The 18,994-nt window shown below is 39.3% G+C and overlaps 1 protein-coding gene across 1 annotated transcript in view; it reads left to right on the top strand.

Annotated features, from left to right (window-relative positions):
- Window positions 1-616: 616 nt before the first annotated feature.
- Window positions 617-18,994, top strand: part of LOC136044875 (maltase-glucoamylase-like) — a gene marked incomplete at its 5' end in the record, with an annotated part of 32,306 nt that continues 13,928 nt past the window's right edge. The window contains 21 exon segments of the mRNA XM_065730388.1: window positions 617-760; window positions 2,474-2,518; window positions 2,521-2,560; window positions 3,483-3,600; window positions 4,855-5,026; window positions 5,731-5,803; window positions 5,806-5,852; window positions 6,457-6,611; window positions 6,694-6,778; window positions 7,515-7,571; window positions 8,336-8,460; window positions 9,504-9,592; window positions 10,334-10,383; window positions 11,502-11,672; window positions 12,724-12,873; window positions 14,452-14,664; window positions 16,058-16,212; window positions 16,966-17,134; window positions 18,245-18,341; window positions 18,449-18,561; window positions 18,653-18,778. Coding sequence (XP_065586460.1) covers window positions 617-760; window positions 2,474-2,518; window positions 2,521-2,560; window positions 3,483-3,600; window positions 4,855-5,026; window positions 5,731-5,803; window positions 5,806-5,852; window positions 6,457-6,611; window positions 6,694-6,778; window positions 7,515-7,571; window positions 8,336-8,460; window positions 9,504-9,592; window positions 10,334-10,383; window positions 11,502-11,672; window positions 12,724-12,873; window positions 14,452-14,664; window positions 16,058-16,212; window positions 16,966-17,134; window positions 18,245-18,341; window positions 18,449-18,561; window positions 18,653-18,778 — 2,394 coding nt within the window.

Genomic DNA, 18,994 nt, shown 5'->3' with positions numbered 1-18,994 from the left:
GAAGAGGAAGGGAAGAGGAAGGGGAAGGGAAGAGGAAGGGGAAGGGAAGAGGGAAGGGGAAGGGGAAGAGGAAGGGGAAGGGAAGAGGAAGGGGAAGGGAAGAGGAAGGGAAGGAGGGGAAGGGAAGAGGAAGGGGAAGGAGAAGGGAAGGGAAGGGAAGGGGAAGGGAAGGGGAAGGGAAGGGAAGGGGAAGGGAAGAGGAAGGGAAGAGGAAGGGGAAGAGGAAGGGGAAAGGGAAGAGGAAGGGAGAAGGGAAGAGGAAGGGGAAGGAAGAGGAAGGGGAAGAGGAAGGGAAGAGGAAGGGGAAGGGAAGAGGAAGGGGAAGGAAGGGGAAGGGAAGGGGGAGGGGAAGGGGAAGGGGAGGGGGAGAGGAAGGGGAAGGGAAGAGGAAGGGGAAGGGAAGGGGAGGGGGAGGGGAAAGAGAGGGGAAGAGGAAGGGAAGGGAAGAGGAAGGGGAAGGGAAGAGGAAGGGGAAGGAAGGGGAGGGGGAGGGAAAGAGAGGGGAAGAGGAAGGGAGGGGAAGGGGAAGGGAAGGGAGGGGGAGGGGAAGTGGAAGGGAAGGGGAAGGGGAAGAAGGGAAGGGAAGAGTCACTTTCCCTTCTGGAAATGGTGTTTCCTTTTCCCATTTCCTGCCCTTTTCCCCCAGGTGTGGCCCGGGCCGACCGTGTTCCCCGACTTCACGAGCGCCGCGGGCACGGAGTGGTGGGTGGAGGAGTGCCGCCTCTTCCACGCGCGCGTCCCCTACGACGGCATCTGGATCGTAAGCACCGCGGGGAAACTCAACTACCACCCTGCCAGGACCCGAATCGGGGGGAAAAGGGGAAAGGAGAAAAACTGCCCTCCCCCAACCCCCGTGGAACCACTTATTATTTTATTATTAATATTATTATTTTATTTTTTTATCAATTTTATTACTACTACTAGTAGTATTTTATTAGTGTTATTTTATTATTTATATTTTATTTTTATTTCCTTATTTATAGTATTATAATTTATTAATGATTAATTATAAAATGATTATTTTAATTATTTTAATTATTATTTATTGTTATTTTATTTTACCATTTTATTAGCATTTTACTATTTAAATGTTATTATTTTATTATTTTCCTTATTATTTTGTTTTATTTTGTTTCATTTTACTATTTATTATTATTATTATTATTATCATTATCATTATCATTATTGTCATTATTAATGGTGATTTGGGGGTTGACATCACCACCCCAAATTTGTGCAGAATTCATCCTTTTCACCTCTTAAAAAAAAAAGTTGTTCATTTTTCATAATTATTATGACTAGCATTATTAGTATTACTTTACATACGATAAATTAAATATTATTAATTTTTATTATTCTAGAATTATCATAATTCTTAATAATAATTATTATAGTTCTAGAATAATAGTAATACATTTATTGTTCCATATATTATTCGAGAATGTATACCATTATTAATGCCATCACTTACAAATCGTTTGATTATTTATTTATTTTTGATTCGTTCTCATTATTTTTCTGCTTATTAGTAATAACCCCTTACTTTCAAATTTAACTTTTCCCATTGCTATCGTTTTTAAATTAATAGTTACTCTAAGAATTAATTAAAAATATAATAATAAAAATGCGAAGTAATGCATATTAAGAACATAAGCAACCATAATAATAACAATGATAATAATAACGATACTAATAATAACAATACTAAGAATAACGATAATAATAATGATAATAACCATGATAATGATAATAACCATGATAATGATAATAACCATGATAATGATAATAACCATGATAATGATAATAACCATGATAATAACGATACTAAGAATAACGATACTAACGATAATAATGATTAATAACCATGATAATAACCATGATAATAACAACGGTACTAATAACGGTACTAATAACGGTACTAATAACGGTACTAATAACGATACTAATAACGATACTAATAACGATACTAATAACGATACTAATAATAATGATAATAATAATAATAAGAAGAAGAATGATAATAATAACGATAATAACAGTGATAATAATAACCATGATAATAACAACGATAATAACCACGATAATAATAACCATGATAATAACAACGATAATAACCACGATAATAATAACAGGGAGCTACTATATTATTAATTTTATTATTTCTTCTAATCACAATGGGTAAATTATCGTTACACATTATTAACATTGCAGTTTTTCTCCTCATTATTTTCTAATATTATTTTCTAATAAGCCCTTCCTCTTCCCCAACGCCGCTTTCATTACTGCTCCCCCCTTCCCGCCTTCGACGGTTTCGCGACGTCGAACGGGAGATCCGAGATTCCAACGCGAAACCGCCCTCCAATTAACCCATTAGGTTAACGACTAATTAAGGTTAATTAAGGGAGGTTAACGAACGCTCGCTGCCGCGCTCCTTCCCCTCGCTCGTGGCGCTCAGCGCTGCTCTGTTTTCAAGGACATGAACGAGGCGGCGAGCTTCGTGGCGGGCTCGCGCAGCGGCTGTGTGAGCAGAACAGCTGGAACTTTCCGCCCTACACACCGCGTGAGCGATCCCTTTTTGGGGTGAAAAACACCAAATTCGGGGCTCGAAGGGGGGGGGGGGAGGGGCGGTCCTTGCTATTTTTTGTTGTTACGGGGCCGGAAATGGGGAGATTGGGAAGCGGGAGGAAAGAGGAAGTTGGGTTCGAAAATGGGATGTTGGGAAAGGGGTGGGAAAGAGCGGGGTTGGAATGGGGAAGCGTGGGAGGGCGGGGAACGGGGGGGCTGAAAATGGAGGGGTTTGAAAAGAGGAGTTAAAAGTGGGGGGGTAAAAGAGGGAGGGTGTGAAAATAGGATTTAAAAGTGGGGGGATAAAAAATGGAGGGGTGTGAAAATAGGATTTTAAAAGTGGGGGGATAAAATTGGAGGGGTTTGAAAAGAGGATTTAAAAGTGGGGGGATAAAAGATGGAGGGGTGTGAAAATAGGATTTAAAAGTGGGGGGATAAAAGATGGAGGGGTGTGAAAATGGGGGGGTCGAAGTAGAAAGGTTTGGAAGTAGAGAATTGTGAAAATAGGGGGTTTTCATTGCACCGCAGTTAATTGGGGTTGGAAACGGGAGGTTCTAATTAGCGGCACCGCAGTTAATTGGGGTTGGAAGACACGAGGATCTAATTAGTGCTCCGCAATGAATTGGGGTTGGAAGACACGAGGATCTAATTAGTGGCTCTGCAATGAATTGGGGTTGGAAAACGGGAGGTTCTAATTAGCGGCACCGCAGTTAATTGGGGTTGGAAAATGGCGAGGTTCTAATTAGTGGCTCTGCAATGAATTGGGGGTGGAAAACGGGAGGTTCTAATTAGTGGTTCTGCAATTAACTGGGGTTGGAAGACACGAGGATCTAATTAGAGGCTCTGCAATGAATTGGGGTTGGAAGACACGAGGATCTAATTAGCGGCTCCGCAATTAATTGGGGTTCCCGTGGCAGACGTGGTGGAGCGGCTGCTGATCTCCAAGGCGCTGTGCATGGACGCGGTGCAGCACTGGGGCCGCCAGTACGACACCCACAACCTCTACGGGTACTCCATGATCCTCTCCACGCAGCGGTAAGGAGAACTCCTCCTCTTTTTCTTCCCTCCTCCCCCCCCCAAAAAAGGCAGAGTAGACATCTGCCCTTAATTTTAAGGGATTTTAATTAACGAGGAACACGAATTGGGAAGACGTGGTGACCGTAAGGGCCGGGCTTTTTGGAAATGGGAATTGAAATTTGAATCGTGTTTTCAATTGTTTCTCAAGAATTGGAACAGAATGTTTCGAATCCGAACCAGAATTGTTGAGATCTGAATGGAAATTTGGATGAAATCATTCGAAATCCCGATGGAAATCCATGAGATTTTCACTGCTGGGGGTCATTTATTCATTTAGTTTGAACATCGGGATGGGATTTGAGTCTTATTTTGAATTTCAATTTGAAATTGGAGACGAATTTTTTGAGGTTTGAATCGGAACTTTTGAATCCGGAATCTGAAATTTCGAGGTCAGAATTGAAATTTTGAGATCTGATGTTAACATTTTGTGACCTGAATTGGAATTTGAATGAAATGTTTGAAATTTGAATTGAAATCCTGGAGAATTTCAAAGAATATATATATATATATATATTTAATAACATGGATAGAAATTTGAGTTATATTTTGAATATCAGTTAGAAACTGGAGACAATTTTTTGAATCTGAACTGGAAAGTTTGAAGTCTCCAATTAAGTTTTTGATATCCAAATTTGAAGAAAATGTTCTAAAATTGAAATAAATTTCAAAATTCATACTGTGTGATTTTAATTGTTTTCATTATTATTATTTGAATTGAAATGGGAAGAGCGTTTTGAAATTGGAAATGAATTTTCCTATTCTGAATTGCAAAATCTGAAATCTGAACTGGAATTTTTGAGATCTGAATTTGAATTTTGGATGACATGTTTTGAAATTTGAATGAGTTGATTTGAAATCTGAATTAAAACTTGGGATATTTGTTTTTCTTCTTTAACTTGAGTCAAAACTGTGGGGGATTCGAGCTGAAGTTCAAATGATTTTTTTTTTTAAGTAGAATTTATTTTTGAAAGGGGTTTTTAAAATTGGAATTGTTCCTTGAAACTTGAATGGATGTTGGAAATCTGAGTGGAAATCTTTCAAATTCACGTTGAAATTTGAGTTGAAATGTTTCAAATTCACGTTGAAATTTGAATTGAAATTTATGGAAACGTTGTGAGTTTCGAGTGCGGCGGGAAACAACTGAATAACCTTTGAATTTTTTTCCCTAATTCTGCCTTTTTGAGGGATTTTTGTTCGTTTGTTTGTTTTCAGAGCCATCGAAACTGTGTTTCCTGGCAAACGAAGTTTCCTCCTCTCGAGGTCGACGTTTGTGGGGTCGGGGAAGTACTCGGGGCATTGGTTGGGGGACAACACGGCGTCGTGGGATCAGCTGAAGTGGTCGATCCCTGGCATTCTGGAATTTGGGCTCTTTGGGATCCCTTACGTAGGAAATTCTTTTTTTTTCTTTTTTCTAACTTTTAACCAATTTGTGAGAATTGACGTGCATAAATCCATCTGTATAAACCTCTTCGGATCACAGAATGACCTTAAAAGATGATTTCATTTCACCCCAATTCCATTTTGAAGGTTGAGTTTTGAAATTTGGACTTCGATAACAGGATTTCGAGAAGTCCCATTTGAAGTTTGAAAATTGGGTTTTGAATATCGGATTTTGACATTTTGAAATGTGGGTTTTGAAAATTGGGCTTCGGAGTTTTGATTTGGGAAATCGTGTTCTGAACGTTGGATTTTGAAATCTGGGTTTTGAAAACTCTATTTTGAAATCTGGTTTTGAAAACGGGGTTTGATCGCCGGATTTTGAAGATCCAGATTTTATATTTGGCCTTTGAAGGAAAAGAAAAATGGATTTTGAAAAGTGGGATTTGAAAGGCTGAGGTTTAAAAATTGGGCGTTGAAGAGAAAAATTGGGCGTTGAAGAGAAAAATTGGGCGTTGAAGAGAAAATTGGGCGTTGAAGAGAAAAATTGGGCGTTGAAAATAATTGCGTGTTGAGAATTGGGTGTTGAAAACAGGGCGCCTGACATTTTAAAATCCTTTCTTAAAAATTGTCTCTCTTTTTCATGTTATTTACTGATCTGTTTCTGTTTCTTCGTTGCTGTTTCGTTTCCCGCTTCGCTCCGTATCGAAGGTCGGTGCCGACATCTGTGGGTTCTTTGAGAACACGACGGAGGAGCTGTGCCGGCGCTGGATGCAGGTGGGCGCCTCTACCCCTTCTCCCGGAACCACAACACCGAACTCTGCGCCTTAAGTGCCACCAAACCCTCTGATTCCCATCATCGCATCTCAGTGCTCTGAATTAAATTGTGTAATTACATTTCTACCTCTGATCACTAGAACGGATTGGAAGTCGGAGCAATTTTCAATTTTCTCCCCATCGAAATTTCTGTTTTCTCTCCTCAGAATTTTCCATTTTCTATTGACGTTTCCATTTTCTCTCTTTAGAAAACACCATTCTTTCCTCACTGGTATTTTCTGTTTATCCTTTTCAGAAATTCCCATTTTCTCCTGTTCGGAAATTTCAATTTTTTTCTCCAATGAAATTTCCACTTCCCCTCTTTCAAAATTTCCACTTCCTCTCTTCCAGAATTTCCACTTCCTCTCCACTGAAATCTCCATTTTCTCCTCTTTAGAAATTACCATTTAAGACCCCCCCCCTTCCCCTGAATATTTGGGGTTAATTCCACAACTTCCATCTTCCCAGAACTCATTCACCGTAATTTCCATTCCCCGGCTCCCGTCTCACCCCAAACCCTTCTCCCGCATTTCAAACCGCGTGCTTTTCCCCCAATTGTCTGGTTTGGTTTTTTTTTTTTGGACCCCAAACCTTTAAAAATCCCCAATTCCCTCTTTCCAGCCCCAGGACCCCGCTTACTTCGGCGCTGGCTCCATGTTGGTGTCGTCCTCCATCCATTACCTGAACATCCGCTACACGCTGCTGCCGTACCTCTACACCCTCTTCTACAAAGCGCACACTCAGGGGGACACGGTGGCACGACCCCTTGTGCACGAGTCAGTCCCCCCGACGCCCCTCCAACCCAAACCACCCCATGACTTTACGCCAGCGTTAATTGTAATTAGCGTTAATTATCAGGTTCTACGCGGATGAAGCCACGTGGGACGTGGACCGGCAGTTCCTGTGGGGGCCCGCGTTGCTCATCACCCCGGTGCTGGACCCGGTGCGTTGCTGCCCTCATCTGATTATTTGGGATTACCTGTTTGGGATTATTCACTCAGGATTACCTGTTTGGGATTATTCACTCAGGATTACCTGTTTGGGATTATTCACTCAGGATTACCTGTTTGGGACTATTCAGTATTATTTGGGATTATTTACTTGGCATTATTTATTCAGAATTATTTCTTCGGTATTATTTCCTTGGGATTATTTATTCAGAGTTATTTGGGGTTATCCGGGATTATTTATTCGGGATAATTTGGAGCTTCAGATCCCGATGTGATTCGATCAGGATTCAGATTTCAATGGAAATTCCCATCGTCTCTCCATCAAAATTTCCATTTTCAGCCCTTTAGAAATTTTCTTTTTCACCTCTTCTGGGATTTCCATTTTCTCTCCATCCCAAAAATTCCATTTCCTCCACGCTGAAAATTCTTTCAGTGTGTTCAGTTGCTTTAAAATTGTTTAAAAATCACTTCTTAGAAGCGAAGAAATGGTTGAAATTGTTGAAAGTCTCCTCAAGAATTCTGAAAAGCGTTTTTTAAGCGTTCTTTAAAACTGTTAAAATGCGTTAGAAGTGTTGTAGTTTTTTTCATTAAAATGTTGAAAAATTGTTAAAACTATACAGCCTTAAATTTTTTTTGAAAAAAAAAAAAGGAATTTTTTGCCTATTTTGGGGAATTTGGGATCAATTTTGATTCGCAGTAGGGTTTTCTTTCTCGATTTTTGCCTTTCAGGGGGTGGAAGTGATCCAAGCGTACATCCCTGATGCCGTGTGGTACGACTACGAGACGGTGCGTAAATCAGTTCAAGAGGTCCCGATTTTGGTAACAAAACACAAAGAATTTGGGATTTTTAGGCTTTGTCGGATGATCCGTGGTGGTTTCCTTTCGTGGCTGCAGGTGTTGAAGCGTTGAGGCGTTATAAAGTGGAGAAGGAATTGGGAAATGAGTCGTGTGGGATAAAAAAATAGAAGCATTTGGAAAATTTGGAACATATGGAAAAGTGTGGGAAAATAATGAAGGAAAGAAAAGAGAGAATGGAAAAGACAATAGGAAAAAGGGAAAAAATTGGGAAAAAAAAGTATGGAGAATACAGAAAATTTGGAATAAAATGAAAAAAATTGGGTGCTTTTAGGGAAAAAAGGAAAAATATGGAAAAGATTGGAGAAGTTGGAAGAAGATGAGAAAAAATGGAAAAATAAGAGAAAAAAATGAAAAAGAATGGGAAAAAGTTGGGAAAAAATGAAAAAAGGAATAAATTGAAAAAAGGGAATAGAAAGAAATTGGAAAAATGGAGGAAAATTGAAGAGAACTGGAAAAAATATGGAAAACGTCGGAGAAACGGGGAAAATTTGGCAAGAATTGGGGAAAATGGAAAAAAAGTGGAAAAAATGAACTGAAGAAAAAGTTGGGGACGGGGGAGGAAAAAAAAAAAGGAAATAATGGGGGAAAATGGGGAAAAATATTGGAAAAAATAGGATTTAAAAAGAATAAATTCAGGGGTTCCTTCTGCAGAGATCAACGTCACCAAATTCTCCTTTCCTGTCCCCAAACAGGGAGCCAGGATCTCGTGGCGCAAGCAGAGCGCGGAGCTGTACCTGCCCGCCGACAAATTGGGGTTACACCTGCGGGGGGGCTACGTGCTGCCCACCCAGCGCCCCAACACCACCACCGTCGCCAGGTGCTGCCCCGAACGCGGCGTTTCTGCCCAAAATTTGGGGGGAAACAGGTTTTTTGGGGGGTGGGGGAGTTGTATTGTCTTTTTTGGGTGGTATTACCACGTTGTCATTGTCCTTACTTGGTCATCCTCCTCTTTACTACGTCCTTACTCCACCCTCTTTACTCCACCCTCCTTATTCTCCTTACCACATCCTTACTACGCCTCTATTCCATCTTTACTCAACCCTTACTACGCTCCTACTCCATCTTTACTTCACCCATACTCAGTCTTTACTCCACTCTTCCTCAGTTTCTAGTGACAGCATTACTACACCTGTACTCAATCTACAGCCAATCCCTACTCCTCTCTTACTCCATTCCTTACTCTATTCTTACTACTCCACTATATATATACACCATATATATCGTACTACACCTTTATTTCACCCTTACTACCATCTCATCCCATTGTAACTCCACTCTTACTCCTTCTTTACTCTGTCCTTAGTTCCTCTTCATTCTCTCCTTACTTCTTCTTTACTGTCCTCCTCCCACCTCTTCTCCACCCTTTCTCCACCCTTTCTCCACCCTTTCTCCACCCTTTCTCCACCCTTTCTCCACCCTTTCTCCACCCTTTCTCCACCCTTTCTCCACCCTTTCTCCACCCTTTCTCCACCCTTTCTCCACCCTTTCTCCACCCTTTCTCCACCCTTTCTCCACCCTTTCTCCACCTCTACTCCATCCTTTCTCCACCTCTACTCCATCCTTTCTCCACCTCTACTCCATCCTTTCTCCACCTCTACTCCATCCTTTCTCCACCTCTACTCCATCCTTTCTCCACCTTTACTCCATCCTTTCTCCACCTCTACTCCATCCTTTCTCCACCTCTACTCCATCCTTTCTCCACCTCTACTCCATCCTTTCTCCCTCCTCCCTCCCCTCTCACCAACCCAACCACATCCCCAGCATTTCAGAGCCCGGTTCCCCTCCAAACTCTTAATGAGCATTAATTACCGTCCTGACGACCCCAAACGAACCCCGAAATGTCCATTTTTCACCCCGCAGCCGCAGGAACGCTCTGGGGCTGATCGTGGCTCTGGACGAGAGCGGGGCAGCAGCAGGAGAGCTCTTCTGGGACGACGGCGAATCCACCGGTGGGCGACGCACGGCGGCTCCGGGGGAGGGGATTCTGGGGCAGAAATTGAAGGTTTTGAGGGGGAAGAAGTGCTCCGTATATAAAAAGTCCGATTTTTTTTGAAAAAAAAAAAAAAAAGAAGTTTTCAGGGTGATGAAATAGTGGATTTGGCTTTTTTTTTTATGGAAAGTTTTTTTTATTATTGGTGGTTTTCTTTTCTTTTCTTTTTCTTTTTTTTTTTTTTTGTAGTTTTGAAGTATTTTTTATTTATTTATTTATTCATTCATTGCAGAAACGGTGAATAATTTTGGTAGAAATAGAGCCAATTTTTTTTTTTTTTAGCAGAAATAGCTATTTTTATTTATTTCCTTTCCTTTATTTCCTCCCTTCCTTCCTTCATTTTTTTTTTGTTTCTGAAACAAAACGGTTTTCTTCTTTTCCACAGAAGGGAAACTCTCTTTTTTGATTTTTTTTTTTTTTTTGGAGAAAATGGTGGTCTTTATTTTTTTATTTTTATTTTTTCAGAAACAGTGATTTATATCGGCAGAAAGATCATCAAATATTTTTACAGATTTTTTTCCCTGAATTTGAGGTGCTTTTCTTTGTTTGCTTGTTTTCCAGAAATCGCGGAGTTTTCTGTTGGTTTGTTAGTTTTTAACATAAACAAAACGCTTTTCCTATTGCAGAAATAGTGATTTTTTTTCTTATGGGTGGAAACGAAGCATTTTTCACAACAGGAATCTCTTTTCCCACATTTTAGGTACAATCGAGGGCGGAATATTCATCCACTACGACTTCAGGGTTTCCAATGTAAGTACGCATCGTTCGCATTTGGATTCTGATTAATTAAAAGTGAAGAACAATTAATGGAAATCAAGGAGAAAAAGAAAGAATTTTTTAAAGGCATTCTGAAATATTTTAAAAGTTTTTTTTAATTTAAAAGTTTAAATTGAAATGAATTTTTAGTTATTTTTTAATTGAAGGTCAATAAGAAATAGAATGATTAGTGAAATCTAAAATGATTTTTACAGATTTTTTTATTTTTAATTAAAAATTTAATTAAAATTAAAAAGATTTTAAATGGCTTTTAAATATTTTTAGTTAAATACAAGAAAAAAATAAAAAATTCTGAATTGAAAATTTAAATTGTTTAAATTTCAATTTCAGTTAAAAATAAGAATTACAATACACATAAAAATAAATGGGAAAGTAAGGTTTTAAATTAAAAAATCAGAAATTAATGTTTAAAATTAAAAAAATAATACAAACTAAAAATTGAAAAATAATATTTTAAAATAAAATAAGAATAAATAGAGAAAATAATGTCCAAGAAAAAAAATTGGAAATTACTGTTTTAAAAGGAAAAATAAAGTCAAAAGAAAAATGAAAAAATTAAAAAGGAATAAATGTTCATTTTTTTAAGCAAAAAGCTTGAAGGAAAAAGATTTTAAATTAAAAAAAAAATAGAACTAAAGGAGATTGAAAAACGTGTGCTTTAATTTAAAAAATTAAAAAATGAAAAATATTTTATTTAAAAAATAAAAATGAAAAATATTTTATTTAAAAAATAAAGAATGAAAAATACTTTAATTAAAAAATAAAGAATGAAAAATACTTTAATTAAAAAATAAATAATGAAAAATATCTTAATTAAAAAATAAAAATGAAAAATATCTTAATTAAAAAATAAAAAATGAAAATATTTTAATTAAAAAATAAAAAAGAAAATATTTTAATTAAAAATAAAAATGAAAAATATTTTAATTAAAAAATAAAAAATGAAAAATATTTTAATTTAAAAAAAGACTTTTTTTAAGAGAGAAAAAAATTGAAATCCACCTCTCAAAAAAAAAAAAAAAGAAAGGAGAAAAAAAAAAAAAAGGGGAGAAATAATAATTATTCCGTGTGATCCTTCCGCTGTTTCCCAGAATGAGCTGCACATGAACGTCACCCGGAACGGCTACAACGATCCCAACCAACTGCACTTTGACGAGATCCGAATTTTGGGGCTGGAGCGGGAGCTGACGGCGCTCACGGTGCTCCAGAACAACGTCGTGCTCGGCTCCACCTACAACATCTCCTACAAACCAACCGAAAAGGTCAGGAAATGGGGGGGGGTGGTGGAAAAGTTGGGTTAAAATGATGGAAAACGGGGAAGTTGGAGTGAAATGGTTTAGAGCGGGGGGAAATCGGGAGGGAGCGGGACGGAGTGGGGATGTGGGTGTTAAAGGAGGGCAGGGAATTGGGGTGGAAATGTTGGCCAAGTGTAAAAATGGGATGAAATGGTTGAGAGGTGGGGAAATGGGAATCTGCGTTAAGGAACGGGAAGAAATCGGGTTTAAATGTGAAGGAGGTGCCCACGCGGAGGAGAAATGTTCCTTCTGAATGAGCTCCTGCTCGACAATAGGGAGGGATTCCCATTCTGAAACACGTCGGAAACGAAAGATCCCCACTCCAAAAAGGTTCCCCTTCTGAGAGCGAAGATTCCCATTTTGAGGAGGAAACATTCCCCTTTTAAAAGATTCCTGTTTTCAGAAGAAAGATCCCCATTTGGGGAGGAAAAATATCCCCATTTTGAGAAGAAAAGATTCCCATTTTCAAAGTATTCCCCTTTTGAAAAGGTTCTCAATTTGGGAAGAGAAGGTTCCCCCTCTGGACGGGACAGATTCCCATCTTGAAAGGAATCCCGTTTTGAGAAGAAAGATTCCACATTTTCAGAAGGAAGATTCCCATTTTCCATTGGAAGGTATTCTCAATTTGAGAAGGAAAATTCCCGCTTTGAAAATGAGGTTCACGTCTTCAGAAGGGAAATTCCCACTTTGAAAACCGGATCCGTATTTTCAGAAGGGAAATTCCCCCTTTGAGAACCAGATCCGTATTTTCAGAAGGGAAATTCCCCCTTTGAGAACCAGATCCGTATTTTCAGAAGGGAAATTCCCACTTTGAGAACCAGACCCGTATTTTCAGAGGGGAAATTCCCCCTTTGAGAACCAGACCCATATTTTCAGTAGGATCGATTCCCAGTTTTAAGAGGCAATCTTCCCATTTCCTAAAACCGAGCGCGTACGAAGCGTTGGGAAAGCCTTACCTCCCCTCTAACGCAACAAAACCTCGTTAACCTAATTAACCCGAGCTCGTTCCTGCCTCCAGATGGCGGTGATCACGGAGCTGCAGCTGGCCCTGGGCACGTCGTACACGCTGCGTTGGACGCTGAGCTCCAGCGTCGCCGAGAAGTTCGACTGCCACCCCGAGAGCTCCGCGACGCAGGAGAGCTGCGAGCAGCGCGGCTGTGTCTGGGAGGTGAGCACCACCTCCTCCCATCCCCTTCTCATTCTCATTTCTGATTTCTCTTCGCTTCGCTCCTTCCTTTCCCTGATTCCTTTTTTTTTCTTCTTTTTTTTTCTTCTTTTTTTTTCTTCTTTTTTTTCTTCTTTTTTTTCTTCTTTTTTTCTTCTTTTTTTTCTTCTTTTTTTTTCTTCTTTTTTTTCTTCTTTTTTTTCTTCTTTTTTTTTCTTCTTTTTTTTTCTTCTTTTTTTTTCTTCTTTTTTTTTCTTCTTTTTTTTTCTTCTTTTTTTTTCTTCTTTTTTTTTCTTCTTTTTTTTTCTTCTTTTTTTTTCTTCTTTTTTTTTCTTCTTTTTTTTTCTTCTTTTTTTTTCTTCTTTTTTTTCTTCTTTTTTTTCTTCTTTTTTTTTCTTCTTTTTTTTTCTTCTTTTTTTTTCTTCTTTTTTTTCTTCTTTTTTTTCTTCTTTTTTTTTCTTCTTTTTTTTTCTTCTTTTTTTTCTTCTTTTTTTTTCTTCTTTTTTTTTCTTCTTTTTTTTTCTTCTTTTTTTTTCTTCTTTTTTTTTTTAATTTCTATTTCTTCAGCTGCCTTCTTCCTTTTCTTTCATCACCTCATATAATTTTCATTTAATTCCTCTTTTCTCCTTTTTTTTTTTTCATTTAATCTGTGTTTGTTTTGTTGGATTGCTTCTTTTATTCCCTTTTCCCCCCTTCTTTTCATTAACTTTTAATTCAGTTCTTTTTCCTTTCATTCCATTTTCTTCATTTAATTTAGATGTTATTTAGTGGTTTCATTTCTTTCATCTGTTTCACTTTTTACTTCAATTTTTATTTAGTTTGGGTCTTTTACTAATTTTTTTCCCATTATTTTTTGTTTTTATTTACAAATTTTTTCATTCCTTCCCTTATTCATTTCCTCATTTGATTTTCATTTCTTTAGGTTGTTTCTTCCTTTCTTTATTTTTTCACTTAATTTGTATTTACTTTTACATTTTTTTCATTTTTTCATTCTTTTCATTTAAATTCTGAGTTCATTTGTTTGTTCTTCTCATTCCTTTCTTTTTTTTTCTTCCCATTTTATTTTTCTTGCTGCTAAAATTAGATGCTAAAAAGTCACAGTTCTCTCTTTTCCACCCAAACTGAGCGTTATCCAATGTAAGAATTTTTGAATTCTCTTTGCTAATTATATATATATATATTTCAAATCAGAATTCAATGCTTTCCACCCAAACTCCTCATGTTCCACTAAGAACAAGGATTTTGGAATTCTTATTGCTATAAATAAAATAATAATAAATCACAATTCATTGTTTTCCACCCAAACTCCGCGTGATCCGCTAAAAACGATAATTTTGCAATTCTCTTTGCTATAAATTAAAAAACAGATCACGATTCATTATTTTCCACCCAAACTCCTCCTGTTCCACTAGGAACGAGGATCTTGGAATTCCCATTGCTATAAATAAAACGGTAATAAATCACAATTCATTATTTTCCACCCGAACTCCGCGTGATCCGCTAAAAATGAGAATTTGGCAATTCTCAGTGGTAAAAAAGGAACCGTTTCCCCCCCCTCCCCTCCCCCCCTTCCCCCCACAGGTGGACTCATCCCCACAGGACGTCCCCTACTGCTACTACAGCAGCGCCGACAACAACTACGCGGTGTCGGAGCTGCGCTACACATCCTGGGGGCTGGAGGCCAACGTCACCCTCAGCACCCCCGGCACCGTGGGCACCCAGAGGTCCACCACCCCCATCAGCACTCTGCGCCTGCAGGTCACCCAGCACAGCGACCACCTCCTGCAGTTCAAGGTGCGCTCCCGTGGACAGTGCCCTTCCGACGGCGTTGGGTTTGATGGGCAATGAGTTTCTGTCGGTTTTGGGGTCTATGGGCAATGTATTTTTGCCAATTCGGGGTTCCATGGCCATTCATTTCCACCAAAAATGGATTCTGTGGGTGATGCGTTTCCATTAATTTTGGGGGTCTATGGACGATGTATTTTTGCCAATTCGGGGTTCCATGGGCCATTTATTTCCACCAAAAATGGATTCTGTGGGTGATGCGTTTCCATTAATTTTTGGGGTCTATGGACGATGTATTTTTGCCAATTTGGGGTTCCATTGCCATTCATTTCCACCAAAAATGGATTCTGTGGGCGATGCATTTCCATCAATTTTTGGGGTCTATGGGCGATGTATTTTTGCCAGTTTGGGGTTCCATGGCCATTCATTTCCACCAAAAATGTGTTCTGTGGGCGATGCGTTTCCATCAGTTTTTATGCTCCGTGTGTGACATATTTTCACCAGTTTGGGGATCTACGGGCAACCCATTTCCACCACCAACAAGTTCTCTGCGTGATGAGTCTCTATTAACGCTGATTTCCATCGGGTGATGAATTCTGGCCAAATGGGGTTCTAAAACTGACACCCTTGGGCCAATGTGGGCTTCTCTCTGCCATAAATCTTTGTCACTTTTTCACTTCTGTGGGCGATGCGTTTTGGTCAACTTTGGTTTCCTTTGGGTGATTCATTTGGGCCAATTTTTGTGTTCTACGTGTGATGCATTTGGGCCAAATTGAGGTTTTCTTTGCAATGCGTTTTTGGGTTCGATGGGCGACGCATTCTCACCAACGTTGGGTTCTATTTGCAGTGCATTTTTGCCCATTTTTGATGCTATCTGTGAACAATTTGGGGCCAATTCAGGGTTCTGCGTGTGATACATCTCTGTCAGTTTTTCACTTCTATAGGTGATGCCTTCTCATCAGTTTTCGTGTCCTGGGGGTGATTCATTTTTGCTGATTCTGAGGTTGCACGGTGACACATTTATGCCAATTTAAGGTTCCGTGAGTGATGCAGTTCTGTCTATTTTTTATTTTTATGGGTGCCCCATTGTCACCAATTTTGGCTTCTTTGACATAAAGATTTTGAAGCCATTTAAGACAGAACATATACTGAAAGGAAACACTTATGTCCATAAATTCACTCCTATTTATTTATTTATTTGCCATAATTCTTCTTATTATTAGCAAGATTTTGAACAACCCCGACTTGAAATCGTCCAGACCATAAACCTATCAGCCAAAACACATGGAACAGTTTTCGCTATTTTTACCCTAAAACACGAGTGGTTCATTTACACGAATATAGATATATATATTGGGTATTTTAGTGTGGTTATTCAAATCAGTTCCTTTTCCCTGCCCAGATTGATGACTACGCCAATAAGCGCTACGAGGTGCCGGTGCCGCTGAACCTCCCCAGCACCCCCATGAGCTCCATCGAGCGCCGCCTCTACGACGTCAGCGTTCAGACCAAACCCTTCGGGATCCAAATCCGCCGCAGGAGCACCGGGACCGTCATGTAAGCGTTCCTGTTCCGTGGCATCTGAAGGAATTGAAGGTTTCAGAGTTGGAGTTTGGAGCTTGAAGAAGTGTGAGGAAGTGAAGAATTTGAAGAGGAGGTGTGGAATTTGTAGGAGCGTAGGAGCTGAGGAGGAAATTTGGAATTGGAAATCTGGAATTTGATCGGGAAATGTAGAATTTGAAGAGGAGTTTTAGAATATGAAGAGAAAATTGAGAATTTGAAAGGGGGAGGGGGTTAGAGTTTGAAAAAGAGGTTTGAAATTTGGAGGAGTGGATCAGATGAGGAAACGTTTGGAATTTGGAGGGGGAGAATTTTGAATGCGGAAAAGGAGAGGTTGAGAATTTGGAAAAGTTTGGAATCTGGAGAAGGAGAAATCAGATTTGAGTGAGAGGTTGGGAATTTGGAGGAGGAGAACACTGAAATTTGGAGGGGAAGAGGTCTAAAATTTGGAAGGGGAGAAGATGAGAACATGGAGACCAAGAAATTGAGAATTTGGAGAAGTTTGGAGTTCAGAGGAGGAGGAGCTGAGAATTTGGAAAAGCAGAGGTTGAGAATTTGGAGATGAGGTTAGAAATTTGGAGAATTACGAGGTGGAGAAATTTGGGATTAGGAGAATCTGAGAGTTTGGAAGAGGAGAATTTGACAGTTTGGAGGAGGAGAAGTTGCGAACTCAGAGAAATTTGGAATTTGGAGGAGGAGAGAAATCATTGAGGATGTGCACTGATCTTTCTGCCTCCCCCCGCCCCCCAGCTGGGACTCGCAGCTGCCCACCTTCACCTTCAGCGACATGTTCATCCAGATCTCCACCCGCCTGCCCTCCTCGTACATCTACGGCTTCGGCGAGACCGAGCACACACAGTACCACCGCGACATGAACTGGCACACGTGGGGCATGTTCAGCCGGGATCAGCCTCCCGGGGTCAGTGAAAAAACCTTTTTCTCTGTTTTCACTTGTTTTTTTTTCCTGGAATTTCTGCTTTTTATTCCCTATCAACCCACGTTGACTTGGCTACAAGGATCTGTCCAAGGCACGACTCAACCTTTGGGTCCGTCCTTGACAAAGTTCCAGAATCCAGGGGTTCGATTCAATCTTAAAAGATAAAAAATAAAAATAAAAATCGACAGCATTTGCAAAACCACCGTAAGGAACAGTCTGTGCTGCACAAATATTTCCAAAGGTTTTGCTGTGTAACAGCAATTCCATAGCTCTATGGAATATGCATAAACTTCAGCACAAAAAAAAATTGCGTACACGTAAATATCTTCGTTTTGAGTCAATGGATAAAAGAAGACGTTTCTACCTGGAATTATTTGAAACATTTTTTCTCCTAGGATATCAATTTTTTAAGCAATTTATAAAGGCAAGAATACACTCGCTTCCTTCATTTTGGAAATATTTTCTTCTGGGTTTATTTGGTTTCTTTTGTTTGTTTGTTGTTTTTTTCCCTAGGATTTGTCAAAGTTCAGTCTTCAAATCTTAGTTTTCAAACTTTAATTTTTCAATTTTTCATTTTCAAATTGTAACGCCCACATTCTAGTTTTCAGATTTGTGTTTTTCGAAGTTAAAATTTTAATTTTATAACTATTACATTCTACTTTTTTTACACTTGCTTCACTCTCTTCTTGATTACATTTGGGGTTAACAAAGTTTGGGGCAGACAAAATTGAGGGCTGGCAAAAAAAAAAAAGCAAAGAAATTTGAGGCCATCAAATTTGGGGGCTGATAACATTTGATAATGTTTGATAACAAAATGTAGGGCCAATTATATTTGATGGTGGCAAAATTTTGGAGCCATCGGAATTGGACAACAAAATTTGGTGCTGACAAACTTTGATAGCAACAAAATTTGGGGACAATAAAATTTGATGACGACAGAATTCGATGACAACAAAATTCAGGTCTGACAGAATTTGATGCTCCCGGTTGATGTCCACCATTATTTCAGTTGATTTCCAAGAGGGTTTCTCGGTGGATGCAAATAACCCAAAGTTTGCAGTGCCATTCCAATGGGAAATTTTTCTCTTTCAGTACAAGCTGAATTCGTACGGCGTCCATCCGTTCTACATGGGTCTGGAAGAAGACGGCAACGCCCATGGGGTCCTCTTGCTCAACAGCAATGGGATGGGTAAAAACATACAAATAAAACCTTAAGGATTTGTTTCATTTTTTTGGTCCTTTCTCACGTTTTTGGAGATTCTGGCTGATTCGGCCATTTCTTGCCTGTGTTTTCAGACGTGACTTTCCAGCCCACACCAGCTCTCACCTACCGCACAATTGGGGGAATTTTGGACTTTTACGTCGTGTTGGGTCCGACGCCGGAGGTGGTTGTTCAGCAATACACTGAGGTACGATTCCCCCGTGACGATTTCCCCCCCAAATTTGGGGGCCGTTGCTTCATTTTCATTCATTTTCAACTTTGTCTTTTTTTTTTTGCAGCTGGTGGGGCGACCGGTGATGCCGCCCTATTGGGCGCTGGGATTCCAGCTGTGCCGCTACGGTTACGAGAACGACTCCGAAATCGCACAATTGGTGGAGGACATGAAAGCGGCCCAAATACCCTACGTACGTCCTCCAAAATTTGGGGAACTTTGGGAAAACTGGGGAACTTTCGAGCTCCCTTGGCACTGCACAACTTCAAAACCGTGAAGGAGATACTATAATTAATTCTACTGTTTAAAACTTTTATTAATTCTAGTGTTAACATTTCCCATAATCGATTCTATAATTATTATTTTTTTATAATTCATTCCACAGTTAAAAAAAATCCACAATTATTTA

This window comes from Cyrtonyx montezumae, unplaced genomic scaffold, assembly GCF_038088225.1.
Source record: "Cyrtonyx montezumae isolate F1298 unplaced genomic scaffold, pur_monq_1.0 scaffold_123, whole genome shotgun sequence".
Lineage (NCBI taxonomy): Eukaryota > Metazoa > Chordata > Aves > Galliformes > Odontophoridae > Cyrtonyx > Cyrtonyx montezumae.
This window is presented reverse-complemented; position numbering and strand designations above follow the sequence as displayed.